Source organism: Primulina huaijiensis, chromosome 10 (genome assembly GCF_012295235.1).
Source record: "Primulina huaijiensis isolate GDHJ02 chromosome 10, ASM1229523v2, whole genome shotgun sequence".
Classification (NCBI taxonomy): Eukaryota; Viridiplantae; Streptophyta; class Magnoliopsida; order Lamiales; family Gesneriaceae; genus Primulina; species Primulina huaijiensis.
In genome coordinates this window covers 14,170,682-14,183,156 of record NC_133315.1, presented here as the reverse complement: position 1 = coordinate 14,183,156, position 12,475 = coordinate 14,170,682, and the positions used below count along the sequence as shown (strand labels likewise).

The following is a 12,475-nucleotide window of genomic DNA, read 5'->3' as shown; positions in this document are numbered from 1 at the left end:
ACCTTTTGTTTTCTTTCAAAGTAGCATGGAACAATATTCGCAGATCATCATTCTCAGCCGTTAGCAGACTTAACTTTACTCTCAAACCGTTAACCTCTTTTTGCTGCGTACAGCTAGAGAGAGTTAAATTGTTTTCCAAGTTTTGTTTTTCTGTTTTGGCTTCATTGAACTGCTGTGATAGCCTCTTAAACTCATCTACCATGTCGTGAAGTGCGGTGACAAGATCTACTAGAGTGAATTCATCAGAGTTAAAGTCAAATACCATTTCATCAGTAGATTCTTGATCTTCTTTGGCCATGAGACACTCTACTTTCTCGTCTTCGCTTTCACTTGAAGATTCTTTGGAAATAGATTTTTCAGATTCTGATTCAGCCCATTTGCCTTTGTCTTCTTCTGCAACAAGGACTTGTTGACTTTTCTTTTTGATGATTCTTTTGTTGTCTTTAACTCGTCTTCTGTCACCTGATTTCTTTTCATCTTTTCATGGCCTGTTGCATTCAGCAATAAAGTGTCCTCACTTTTCACAGTTAAAGCAAGCTCGACCATCATCAGTATGGTCCTTGTTGAAGTGAAGTTTATTCATTTGAGATTGATTCTTACGCATGAATTTACTGAATTTTTTAACGAATAAAGACATGGCTTCATTACTTAATTGCTCAGCCGATTTCTTGCTTGAGGACTCTTCGACCGGAAGAATCACTATAGTAGCTGGCAGTGCCTTTGTTTGTTACGATGTGGATAGATCCTCTTCAGTTCGTATTGCTAGCTCGAACTCATATGCTTTAAGGTCGGCGAAGAGATCATGAAGTTCCAGTTTGTTCAGATCTTTTGATTCTCGCATTGCTATAGTCTTTACATCCCATTCTCTGGGAAGAGCTCGCATAACCTTCAACGCAATTTCTCTGTTGGAATATTTTTTTCCGAGTGAGGTGAGTTCGATGATGATACTGCTGAACCGTTCGTCCAATTCTACAATAGTTTCTCCTGGCTTCATCTTTGCATTGTCAAACTTCTGGATAGCCACTGTCAACTTGTTTTCCTTAGTCTGATCATTGCCTTTGCATAGTTGAGTAAGTTTTTCCCATATTTCCTTCGCAGTAGTGCAGGTCTTGATTTTAGTGAACATATTCTTGTCCAGAGTCTTATAGAGGATATCTTTCACAACGTTATCCAAATTTCGCAATGTTATCAATCATATTTTAAATAATTAAAAATAATTTTTTAATAAAAATATTTTACATTTTTCAGCTCTCGGTCTCCGTTCCTCGATCGCAACTCGAATAACCCTTAAAAATACATTTTAGTGCATGTAAGTAGAAAACTGCTAAAACGTCATGTAAACATGTCACTTAATCAGTTAAGCAATTAAAATAAATTAATTAACCATTTTTTCATATTCCTTAGATTTGCATGCAGTTGAATTACGTCGTCTTAATTTTGGACCTTACAATTCCTCTTCCCTTAAATAAAAATTCATCCTCGAAATTAGAACTTACCGAATAGCTACGGATAGCGACTCTTCAAGTCCCTCTCGGTTTTCCAAGTAGCTTCCTCTTCCGAGTGATTCAGCCACTTGACCTTGACCATTGGAATGACTTTATTTTGGAGTCTTCTTTCTTGTCTCGCCAAGATTTGGACAGGTCTTTCTTCATAAGTCATATTTGGAGTAAATTGTAGGGTTATATGTACTTCCGCAGCATCGAAATATGGAACACATTGTGAACTTCAGAAAGCATCGGTGGCAGTGCCACTCTATAAGCTAGTGTCCCAACCCTCTCCAAAATCTCGAACGGACCAATGAATCTTGAACTAAGCTTACCTTTCTTGCCAAATCGCATAACACCTTTCATAGGTGCTATTTTCACAAACGCATGATCTCCCACCGCAAACTCTAAGTCTCTTCGTCTCTTGTCAATATAACTCTTTTGTCGACTTTGTGCAGTCTTCATTTTCTCACGAATTTTGACTACGAGCTCGGCAGTCTCTTCAATCACATCTGGACCAATTTCTCTTCTTTCACCAACCTCGTTCCAATGAATAGGAGATCTGTAAGGATCGGGAAAGAGTTTAGAGGGGGGGGAATGAACTCTTTCAAATTTTCTCGTGTACGAGTGTGATTTCAACCGTTTTTAGGCGGTTGAAAACGTCTTCTCAAACGGTTGAGAATGTGAACCACTATTAAGTGCGAAAAATGGTTCACAATCTTCAATGCAACTTAAAACACAATATCAGGCTAAAACAATGAATAGAGACTAGACAGATAAACGATTGCGGAAAGTAAAGTGACACAGGTTTGTTATGGATGTTCGAAGAATGAATACTCCTACGTCACCCCTTCTTCCTCCTTATGAAGCATTCCACTAAAAGACTTTGGCTTTACAAACTTCTTGCAACAGCCCGCTCCAATCAGGACTTATCACACTGCCTGTTTGGAACTCTTAGTGATCACTTTACACTTCTGGATATTTAAGAACACTTAGTTCACCAGATATCAAAGTTGAATCAAATAATCAAAGGGCTAATGATATGAATAAATAGTTTTGATTTGGTAGCACGTAAATGATCCTTAGATGATCAAATAAATTTCTCTTTCTGTGCGTGCTAATTGAGCGATGGAGTATATGAACTTTTAAGAGCGCTCTGAGATCTTTTTGAATATGCAAGCGAGTTGTAATATTGCAGCTGAGAATCGAGAGCCTTTCTACCAGCATACTCTTCCGTTAATATACATGATTTCCTTAACGATCAGAAAGGACATAACAACGTTAACCTGATTATCTGTACAGACGTGTTGCTGTCGATATGTTGAGCTTTAAATGATCTTTGATAAACGCATTTAATGTTCCTTTTGCACAACATCATTCTGAGTCGCTTTTCTTGAGGAGTTCCTTTTAAGGAAACTGTTTTGGGCAACAGAGCTTTAAGTCTATGCTTGGTCTTCCTCTTTCTGGAAAAAATAATTGAATGTAGATCAATCTTGGAACTGATGTAAGTATGCGTTGACTTCAAGGCGGTGTAATACTTTGAATGTATTAGGTCGGTCAGAGAATGTCTTTGAGGAATAAATAGTTCTCTTTAATGATCCGGTTCTGAGATACATTAAGTTTCAAGTTGAATCTACTATCGGTCTTGAAGTAAGCGGTTGAAACTCCTTTGAGCTTTGAAGCGGTCGAACTGATGCATATCTTATAAACGAACCGCAGCTGATTTCGAGCTGGTTAGTTTTTGTCATACACCAAAATTCTTGGGAATAATAATTTTTCAACAAGATCTACATTTCCTTCCATAAAGTGCCTCAAAAGAGCCATCCCGATTGATGATTGATAGCTATTGTTGTAGGTGAACTCCACTAGAGGTAATTTTGGTTCCCAACTGCCTTTAAAATCAATAACACAAGCTTGCAGTAGATCTTCTAAAATTTGATAACTCTTTTGGACTGACCATCGGTTTGAGGATGGAATGTTGTACTGAATAATAACTTCGTCCCCATCGCTGCATGCAGTCTCTTCCAGAATGATGACGTAAATCTCGGATCTCTGTCAGAAACAATAGATACGGGAATCCCATGCAGACGAACTATCTCTCGAATATATAACTCTGCATACTGAATCATGGTGAAGGTCGTCTTGATAGGTAGAAAATGTGCTGATTTTGTAAGACGATCCACTATCACCCATATAGTATTGAATCTCTTAATAATCTTTGGCAATCCCACAACAAAATCAATCGTGATATTTTCCCATTTCCACTCGGGAATAGGAAGTGGCTTAAGCTTCCCCGCTGGCCTCTGATGCTCTGTTTTAACTTGATGACAAGTCAAACACTCGGATACAAATCCCAAAATGTCTCTCTTCATTCCTGGTCACCAATATAACAACTGCAGATCTTTGTACATTTTCGTGCTCCCCAGATGAATGGAATAAGGTGTGTCATGAGCTTCCTTCATAATGAGATCTCTCAAAGAATCATCACTAGGAATCCATAAACGATCTCGATAATGAACTATACCATCCACCTCAGAATATAACTTCTGACCCTTAGCTTCATCTCTAGCTTTCCATTTTTGCAATTGCTCATCGGTAGGCTGTCCATCACGAATTCTATCTCTCAAAGTCGACTGTACTGATAGTGTGGCAAGATTAGGGGCCTCGCCCCTAGCATAGACTATAAGCTCAAACCGATGTATCTCGGATTGCAACAGTCTTAGGAGTGATAATTGAGTGATAACTGCTGCTTTTCTACTCAAAATTTATTATAAGATTATTAACAGCATGTGGCGCACGCCGTAAATATTAAGTTTTAACAGCATACATATAGCTCACCGTTGAAACTAATATTTATGACGTGTATTTTTTGCACGTCGTTGTTTGTATGAGCTATAATAATATTAAAAGCGTACATGGATTGGTGTGTCATACTAAATAAAAAAATTATTATAAGATTATTAGCAGCATGTAGCGCACGCCGTAAATATTAAATTTTAACAGCATACATATGGCTCTTCGTTGAAATAACTATTTACGGCGTATATTTTTTGCACGCTGTTGTTTGTATGGGCTATAATAATATTAAAAGCGCACATCGATGGGTGTGCCATAAATACTATTATTGATAGCGTGCTTTTAATGTGCGTCGTTGATGATCTGTCGCGAAAAGTTTTTTTTCTTGTAGTGACAGTTATTCATTTATAAATTAATTACGTATTGATTATATAAATATTTATGATAGAAATTTCATATTTATAACTAATTCATTCACTAATTTTATCAATGAATTGTGTTTCTTTAATCTAATAATAAAATTATATAATACCCATTTATTAAAAAAAATAGAATCCATTTAATACATAATGAATAAAAAAAGGGAATTTATTAAAAGAAACAAAAAAATAAATCGCTAAGCTTGGTAATCCGATAATAAAATTATTTAGAACACAATTATTAAAAACATAGAGTCCATTTAATCAAAATATAATTAAAAATAATAATAAATAATAAATAATAAATAATAAATAAAATATATATGATATTCATCATATCTGGCGTAGCTACAGTCTACATCATTCTTGACGGAACACTGTTTTGGAGTGTCAATCTTACTATGTTTTAGACAAATATTTTTTTTCCTTCTAGAGCTGGTTTGAGAATTGAGGATAAATTTTATTACAAGTACATCTCGAATTTGAAATATGATACATTTTCACTGAGAAAAAAAAACTTATGTGAGACGATCTCACGAGTCGTATTTTGTGAGACGGATCTCTTATTTGATTTATTCATGAAAAAAATATTACTTTTTATGATAAGAGTATTACTTTTTATTATGAATATCGGTAGGGTTGACCGATCTCACAGATAAAAATTCGTTAGACCGTCTAACAAGATACCTGCTCTTTCACTGAACATGCATTAAAATATTTGTAGTCGTTAAATTTTTTTTTTTTTTAGGATGGATAGTATTTCATGTTTTGACCATAAGGTTGGGTCCTTGAATGTTTTTAGACTTAAATAAAACAAAGTTAAAGCTCGGTTTCATTGAGTAACCAAAACTAGACTTGCCTACCTCTTGTAATTGGTGGCCTCTTCCATTATTAATTTGATTTGTGTAAAAATTTCAAAAAATCTACTTATTTTCTTTACAAGAAACTGAGTCTATTTCAATGGTTAAAATTATCTTCATTTTGAAATTGTCTTATATTGGAGAAACAAAGATTACATATAAAAAAAACTTCCAACTTGTCAAAATCTTACATTCAGACCAAGTTTGGGATAATTTGAAGCCCTTTTTTAGATATATTTATTTCAAAATTTTAAAAAATACAAATTACAAGACCGTTGTCCTTACTTCTTATTCGTTTTTGCTTTTGAAAAAATGGTTAAACCAAACTGTTCATCAAATTTTAAATCCACATGGGACATAAAATCATAGACGTAGTATTATTGCCAGGCAAGTTACAATATTTCATATCATTGATAATCTTTAAAAATAATCTTGAAACGCAAATGAAATCATAAAAAAAAAACAAGCAGCAATAGTAGTTCAAGCAAAACCTACAGAACTCATTGATTATTTTCCAACTTCAACTGCTGATAAACTTGATAAATAAATAATTACAACTTCATGCTGAATGAAGTAAACTATATATATACACATATCATCTCTTAAGCAGAAGGCACCTGATTCTCGCGTCAGGCAATCCAATGAACAAATCAGTCTCCACATGATCATAAACTTCACTAATACCTGCGCACCGTACATTAGCTCTATCTTCGTTTGTTCCTCGTTCTGCTTCGAATTTACACTGCAGTGATAATTTTTGAAGGTCTAGTCAATACTTCTGCGTGAACATATTAACTTACGACGAGCAAACAGATCCCGGATCTTCTTTATTTCATAATTTAGTTCATTTCTCATGAAATTCAATACTAAATAAAACTAACTAATCACGTACCTTCTCAGTCAGAACAGCATTTTCAGCAGCTAGGCCTTTTCCCTGGAAATATATATTTCACAAAAACAAATATTTAAGGACATCCATTTTTGTCAGAAAAATTATTAGTACATATCTTTGTGTGGTTTACTTTGTATTCGAGAAATTTTTCTTGATATTTCAACCTAAATTATCCTTCTCTATGATAGCCTGAAACAGTAAGTATTGTTTTTAATAGATGTACCTTTTCTTTCAGTTGATCCATCTGCCGCTTGTACACTTGTATCTGGAAAAAAAATAGATACGAAATTTTTCGAATAGTTCGATATATTTTATGTTACTAATGCTCTACTACTAATTTACCAAGAAAATACTCGAGCCGCGAGTAACACAAAAAGAAGTGAAGCGCAACACCCGACTGCCTTACAAATAATACTTATACAAAACAAAGGGTGCCGAAATCTTTGATCCGTTAGCTCGGGATGGACTAAATCAATCCATATATGTTTGATAATGTAAACCATATCCATCCCTTTATTTTCTTCAACTTCGCTTAGTTGTCAAACTTAAATTTCTGTAACAAAGTTCTTTTTCGCTCTATAATCCTGACTCCGTCTCTGAATGCAATTTTTGCCATTGTTTTTAAGGCAAACTATCATAAGCACAATAAAACCATGCATGACAGGGAACTAGGGCAGGCAAGGCCGACTGCAATCTTTACCTTCTTTGTTCGGATGTTGCTTACGCTATGCTCCAACAGTCGTTCCAGCTGTTGCAGTTCTTCAATGTTGCATGTTCCCAAATTTTCACCAAGTAGCTTCCTGATTAAATTCGAATAAATATGTCACAAATTCGAACAAATTTGTCACACAGAAACAAGAATCCTGTTTAATAGCGCATCTATTTTACCGTTTCGAAGCTTCAAGCAGCTCGATCTTTGTCATCAGAGCTGCTGTTTCATGCTTTAACTGCTGAAATTTTTTAACTATTTACTACTATGAGCAAATTATTATGCATTAGTATAAAAAAATTTGAATTAAAAATTCAATATCAAATGAAACCTGTATATTTTGTTCGTCTATAGGGATCTTAGCTTGAGCATCTTCAGTATGCATTCGATATCGCGCTATCGACTCCTTCATGCTGAAAGTTTGATAACATGAAACCAGATATTCTTCAGTTCTTACAAACCTTGAAAAATAGGGATGATATTTTAAAATAACACATATATTAAGAAATAAAACAAAATATTCTCTGTAGGTATCAAATATTTACTCATCGGCTTTGTTATTTTGCTTTTCCGTGTAATTTCTATGTATCTAAAAATGAAACCAAATATTATTACCTTATTTTAATTTCGATTCCAAGAATTTAATTTTATCAATTTTTCACATCTTGTATCATAATATTTTTAATTCTTATTTTCATTGCACCTCGTGATTAATATTATATTCTAATCCTATACATTATAATTTTAAAAAATACTTCCTATTAACTTATAATATAAACAAATATCCAATATTTTTTCACATCTCATGCATGTTGTTCGAAACAAAATTTCTTCTTCAGAATACAAAAATCAGACACATATCATATATTCCAAAAATTAAGTATTTGCAAAAAAAAAACACCAAAAATTAAAAAGCCTTAGGTTATAGGAAGAGAAGACCACCTCTAACTAGGGTCTCTCTTGACTATATCTGTATTTCTGTCACACTAAACTTAGTAAAAAATATAGAATACGCGTGATGCTTATATAAAGACAACTTCCCTGAAAATCGAAGGATTCTCGATTCAATGTTATTTATTTTTTAACGTTGTTCTATCTATCAGGATTAATAATTGAATCTAACTCAATTCCAAAAGTTAGCTCAAGTGGGATGATTGTTCAAGTCCATACATAAAACTTCCATGAACTTTATCCTACCGATGTGAGACAACTAATACACCCCCTCGTGCCCAAAAATGAACGTCTGGAATGGGAAGTTTACAAGACAACGGGTGATTCAACTATGGGCAGAATAACACATAATAGTGAAGCACGAGCTCTGATAACATGTTAAGATTGAGACTTAGACCTAATTCAACCATAAAAGTTAGCTCAAAGAGATGATTGAACAAGTAATTTTATTCAACCGATGTGAGGCAACTAACATTATCCAAGTTACCTACCATGAGTTAAGAATTTTGATGGTAAATGACCTGTTATGATTCTTGAAAAGCATATAGTGTAAACTAATTAATCATATAATCAAATCTAAAGCCATGCAATTTCTCGTTTTTTATAATTACTATTAAATTTTCCAGGCCAAAGGTAACACATATAAGATTTGGGGTACAGAGCATGACAAATTTTCTATTGAAAAATTGATATAAGCTAGCTATACTGAGCCACATGGCTTTTGAAGATTTATTGAGCAGTCAGCAAATGTGGTTTCGAATATAAATTTAAGTTCGACAAAAAAAATACATGTCAAGAAATTAAATTCTCGTTTTCGCTAAATTATCTTCTTTTATAAAACATATGGTTCTTTCCATCAAATTATATGAAAAATTAGAAAATCGAATAGGAATTGATTGAATCATCTTAAATAAAGACATCACGATTCACCGAACAACTACTTTGACAGCTCAGAACGGCCAAACTCAAGTCGTCAAACTGGAAAACTCCGGCCGAATACTAGTGGTAGGTGTTTGGCATTGTTAACTACCCCTTTTTTCTGGAGATTTTACAAATTTTCATAAGGGTCAACCACCCGAATTTTGAGTATCCTACTTTCATGTAATTGAGATTATGTTTAATCTATATTTTCGTCGGGTTGCTAATTCAGTGTAAATGTTGTTGTTTCATACTTGTATGTGCTATATTAACAAACTCGTCCTTCGGTTTAAAACATGTGCGGAGTGTTTCAGATGAGCAATTGGGACATTGAGACCACATCGAAGCTAAAGATGTAACGATGAACAACAACTCGTCTATTCCATTCTAGAATTCCAGTAGGTATAGGGTGTCGCATTTTTCGTTAAGATTAATTTAAATTCTTTGTTTGTTATATGAACATATCATACTTGACCACACCGACTACTTGATTTATTGATCGCGGGAGACTATGCGACGTGCTGAGCCATGTTAGCTCGACCACGTCCGGCTAGAATTAGGATGCACACCATAGTTAATTGACTCGTATTCTTTCTCGGCTAAACTTATTGAAATATATTTGATATTCAATACATTTGTTGTATGCATCGTTGGATTCGATAGTTTAATTATTATTTTTTTACTATTTCAGTTCCAAATTTGTGTATTTTCGGGTAAAATTCAATCAATTCTTGATTGTTCATTGATTGGATATACACCTTTACACATCAATTGATTGCGAGATTGAACAATTTACTACATATTTCATTAACAAAAACTATACAATGAAATGATTATGAGATAGTTAATTTAATTTGAATCTTTACTTTATATTATTGATTGACGTAATTCATAAAAGTAGATGTATATACATAAATTAGGTATCTTATAAGACGGTATCACGATTTTATATCTGTTTCGGCCCGACCCATATATATACATCGAAAAGTAATATCTTGGCAATAAAAGTAATATTTTTTTATGAGTTGGTCAGTTCAGATATTAGTCTCACAAAATTGACATGTGAGAACATCTCAGAAGAGTTTTATATTGCTTATAAGAGCGTGAACAAATATTAGTGCATGCATAACTCTTGCAAAATTAGATATTTTTACCCTAAAATAGATCAGAAACAATTTAAAGGTTGTGTTTGGATGAAACAATTTGTGTTATATATATATATATATATATATATATATATAGATATATATATATTCCTGATGGATTTGGATTTAGAAAAGAATCTGACAAAAAAATTTCAAATGACTCAAATGAGATGGATTTGAAATCCATTGAATATACTAAAAATAAATAACTTAAAATAAAAGTCAATAAAATCCCTTATAAAAATCGTTTTGTCGAAACAATTAAACTTGATGAATTTAAATTATGAATTTGAAATTTCTGTATCCAAATCTTTCCATACAAATGGACTCTAAAAGGATTTAATGATGCAAATTTTTTGTTCTGTCGACGTGATTTTAGATATAACTATTTTGATTATTTAGTTGTGTAAATTTTATCAAGTTCTTTTTGTGGGGTATTATACGTTAAATCGATATTATAAGTTATTTGAATTAGATATAATTTATATATTTTGATGAAACATAAATAAAATAATAAATTTGCGTTTAGATTGATGTATTTCAATATTCAAATCTATTTTTGTAGTTTTAGAAAAACAAGACCATAAATTTCAAATTAACTCATTACATGTTTATATAAAGTTTCATATTATAATTACAGTAGACTTCAAGCTCACTCAGTAACGAAGACATTTGAAATTCATTTTACTTTGTGTTACTAATATATAAATAACTAAGTTATGAATTTATTTGATTCATTGTTAACAATATAATCTAAATCCGTTGATTTAAAATCCATTTATTCAAATGCAAACTAAATGACTTTCAAGTTTCAAAGCTTTGGGTTGTACTAAGCAACTAGTAACGGCAATCTTGTCGTTAAGAGAGTTTGAAAGTAAAATATGGTATTATTAATACTTTTTCGAGTGCAAATAATAGTCTTCATTAATCCAAAAAATTCACACATTTTGAACTTAAACCCAAAAAAAAATGTCTATTATGTGTGCGAGCTAGTCAAGTTTAATCCACATCATAATCGATTTGCTAGACCTATGTGAGAATGCAGCATTGCTCACGCCTACGCCGGACGTGCACCGCCGTTGCTCGCCCGTAAACATTCATAATTGATCTACCCTCGACGGCTTTCATTCACCCCATTACTATTCAATACAAACTATGCAATCTATTCTATAGACACCAATTTATAGTGGTCATTTTTCTTGGATTCTTCTTTTAGTACTATATATATGTCGACTCTCAATAAGTGCATCGATCAGTAAATACAAGGTCATGCAGAAAATCCAAGTCCAAAGTATTAATAGTCAAAATACTTAGATTTATAAGCCTCTACACAATGGTTGTTGAGCATTTATTTCTCACCTAACCCAAATCTTGATTCTCCAAAGAAATTACTTGAAATAAACTTTTATTTATCACCGTATATAGAGATAAAAGAGTATATCGACAAACCCTTTTTCCCCCTTAAACTTAAACATGCATATCTTTCTTTCTTGGACTCAAAAGAGACAAATTACAACATATCGTTTTTCTTGATTTACTTGTCTTGTGACAGATTGAGATAAAAGTTTTGGAAAGGGTTTATATATAAATGGGAACTGGATGTGCAATTCAGAGATCTATGATATGAGTGATATTTCATTGATCGGTGAGTACGAAGAGTAGACAATATATCAATATATATATGTATGTGTGTGTGTGTATTAAATACCTTGAACTGGCGTATTCATAGAGTTTTCCTCTTGGGGAAAAGATGACAAGTGCAACCTCAGCATCACACAGGACAGAAAGCTCGAATGCTTTTTTGAGAAGGCCATTTCTTCTCTTGGAGAAGGTGACTTGCCTGCTCGTCGCGTTCTCTATTCGCCTCATCTGAGTCTTCCCTCTCACCATTTTTTTCCCCTTTATCTTTAGTAAATCAAGAACCACCTGTAAGTAACATGGAACAAATCAAGAAAAAATGAAAAATCAACCAGAATTATAATTCTTTTTCGATATTAATAGGCTTTTTATTACTTGATGAAACAAATAATTGACTGAGTATGTGATTCAAGATTGCTATATTGAAAAAGAATGAAATCAAAGGGATGAAAATTTTCTGCTTGGGGTGAAATCCGAAAGGGGTGACTTACAAATTTGGTAAAAAAAAAAAACGAGATCAGAGGAAATCACTTTTAGTTGCAGGTTTGGAGCAAAATAGGACTGGAAAAGGCAAGAAAACAATCTGAGATAAATAGATGCATAGAAAGAAAGAAAGGATAAAAAAGGACAGTAAATGGAAAAATGTACGCTAAACTTGGAAAT

At 33.1% G+C, this 12,475-nt stretch overlaps 2 protein-coding genes across 5 annotated transcripts; both read right to left on the bottom strand.

Annotated features, from left to right (window-relative positions):
- Positions 1 to 727: 727 nt before the first annotated feature.
- On the bottom strand, positions 728 to 1,126 carry LOC140985908 (uncharacterized). Its single transcript, XM_073453852.1, has one exon. It carries the CDS (start codon positions 1,124 to 1,126, stop codon positions 728 to 730), a length of 399 nt encoding a protein of 132 aa, XP_073309953.1.
- Positions 1,127 to 5,959: 4,833 nt separating this feature from the next.
- LOC140986526 (MADS-box protein SOC1-like) lies at positions 5,960 to 12,475 on the bottom strand. Of its 4 annotated transcripts, none has more exons than XM_073454813.1 (8): positions 12,188 to 12,462; positions 11,883 to 12,100; positions 7,492 to 7,573; positions 7,340 to 7,401; positions 7,152 to 7,251; positions 6,675 to 6,716; positions 6,452 to 6,493; positions 5,960 to 6,301 (listed from the first exon to the last, which is right to left on the bottom strand). In XM_073454813.1, the coding sequence occupies exons 2-8, from the start codon at positions 12,062 to 12,064 to the stop codon at positions 6,155 to 6,157; spliced, it is 657 nt and encodes a 218-aa protein (XP_073310914.1). In that variant the 5' UTR covers positions 12,065 to 12,100; positions 12,188 to 12,462; the 3' UTR covers positions 5,960 to 6,154. The 4 variants fall into 4 exon arrangements, with proteins under 4 accessions (XP_073310914.1, XP_073310915.1, XP_073310913.1 ...); XM_073454814.1 differs by having other exon boundaries at positions 12,300 to 12,462; XM_073454812.1 differs by having other exon boundaries at positions 5,961 to 6,301; positions 12,304 to 12,475.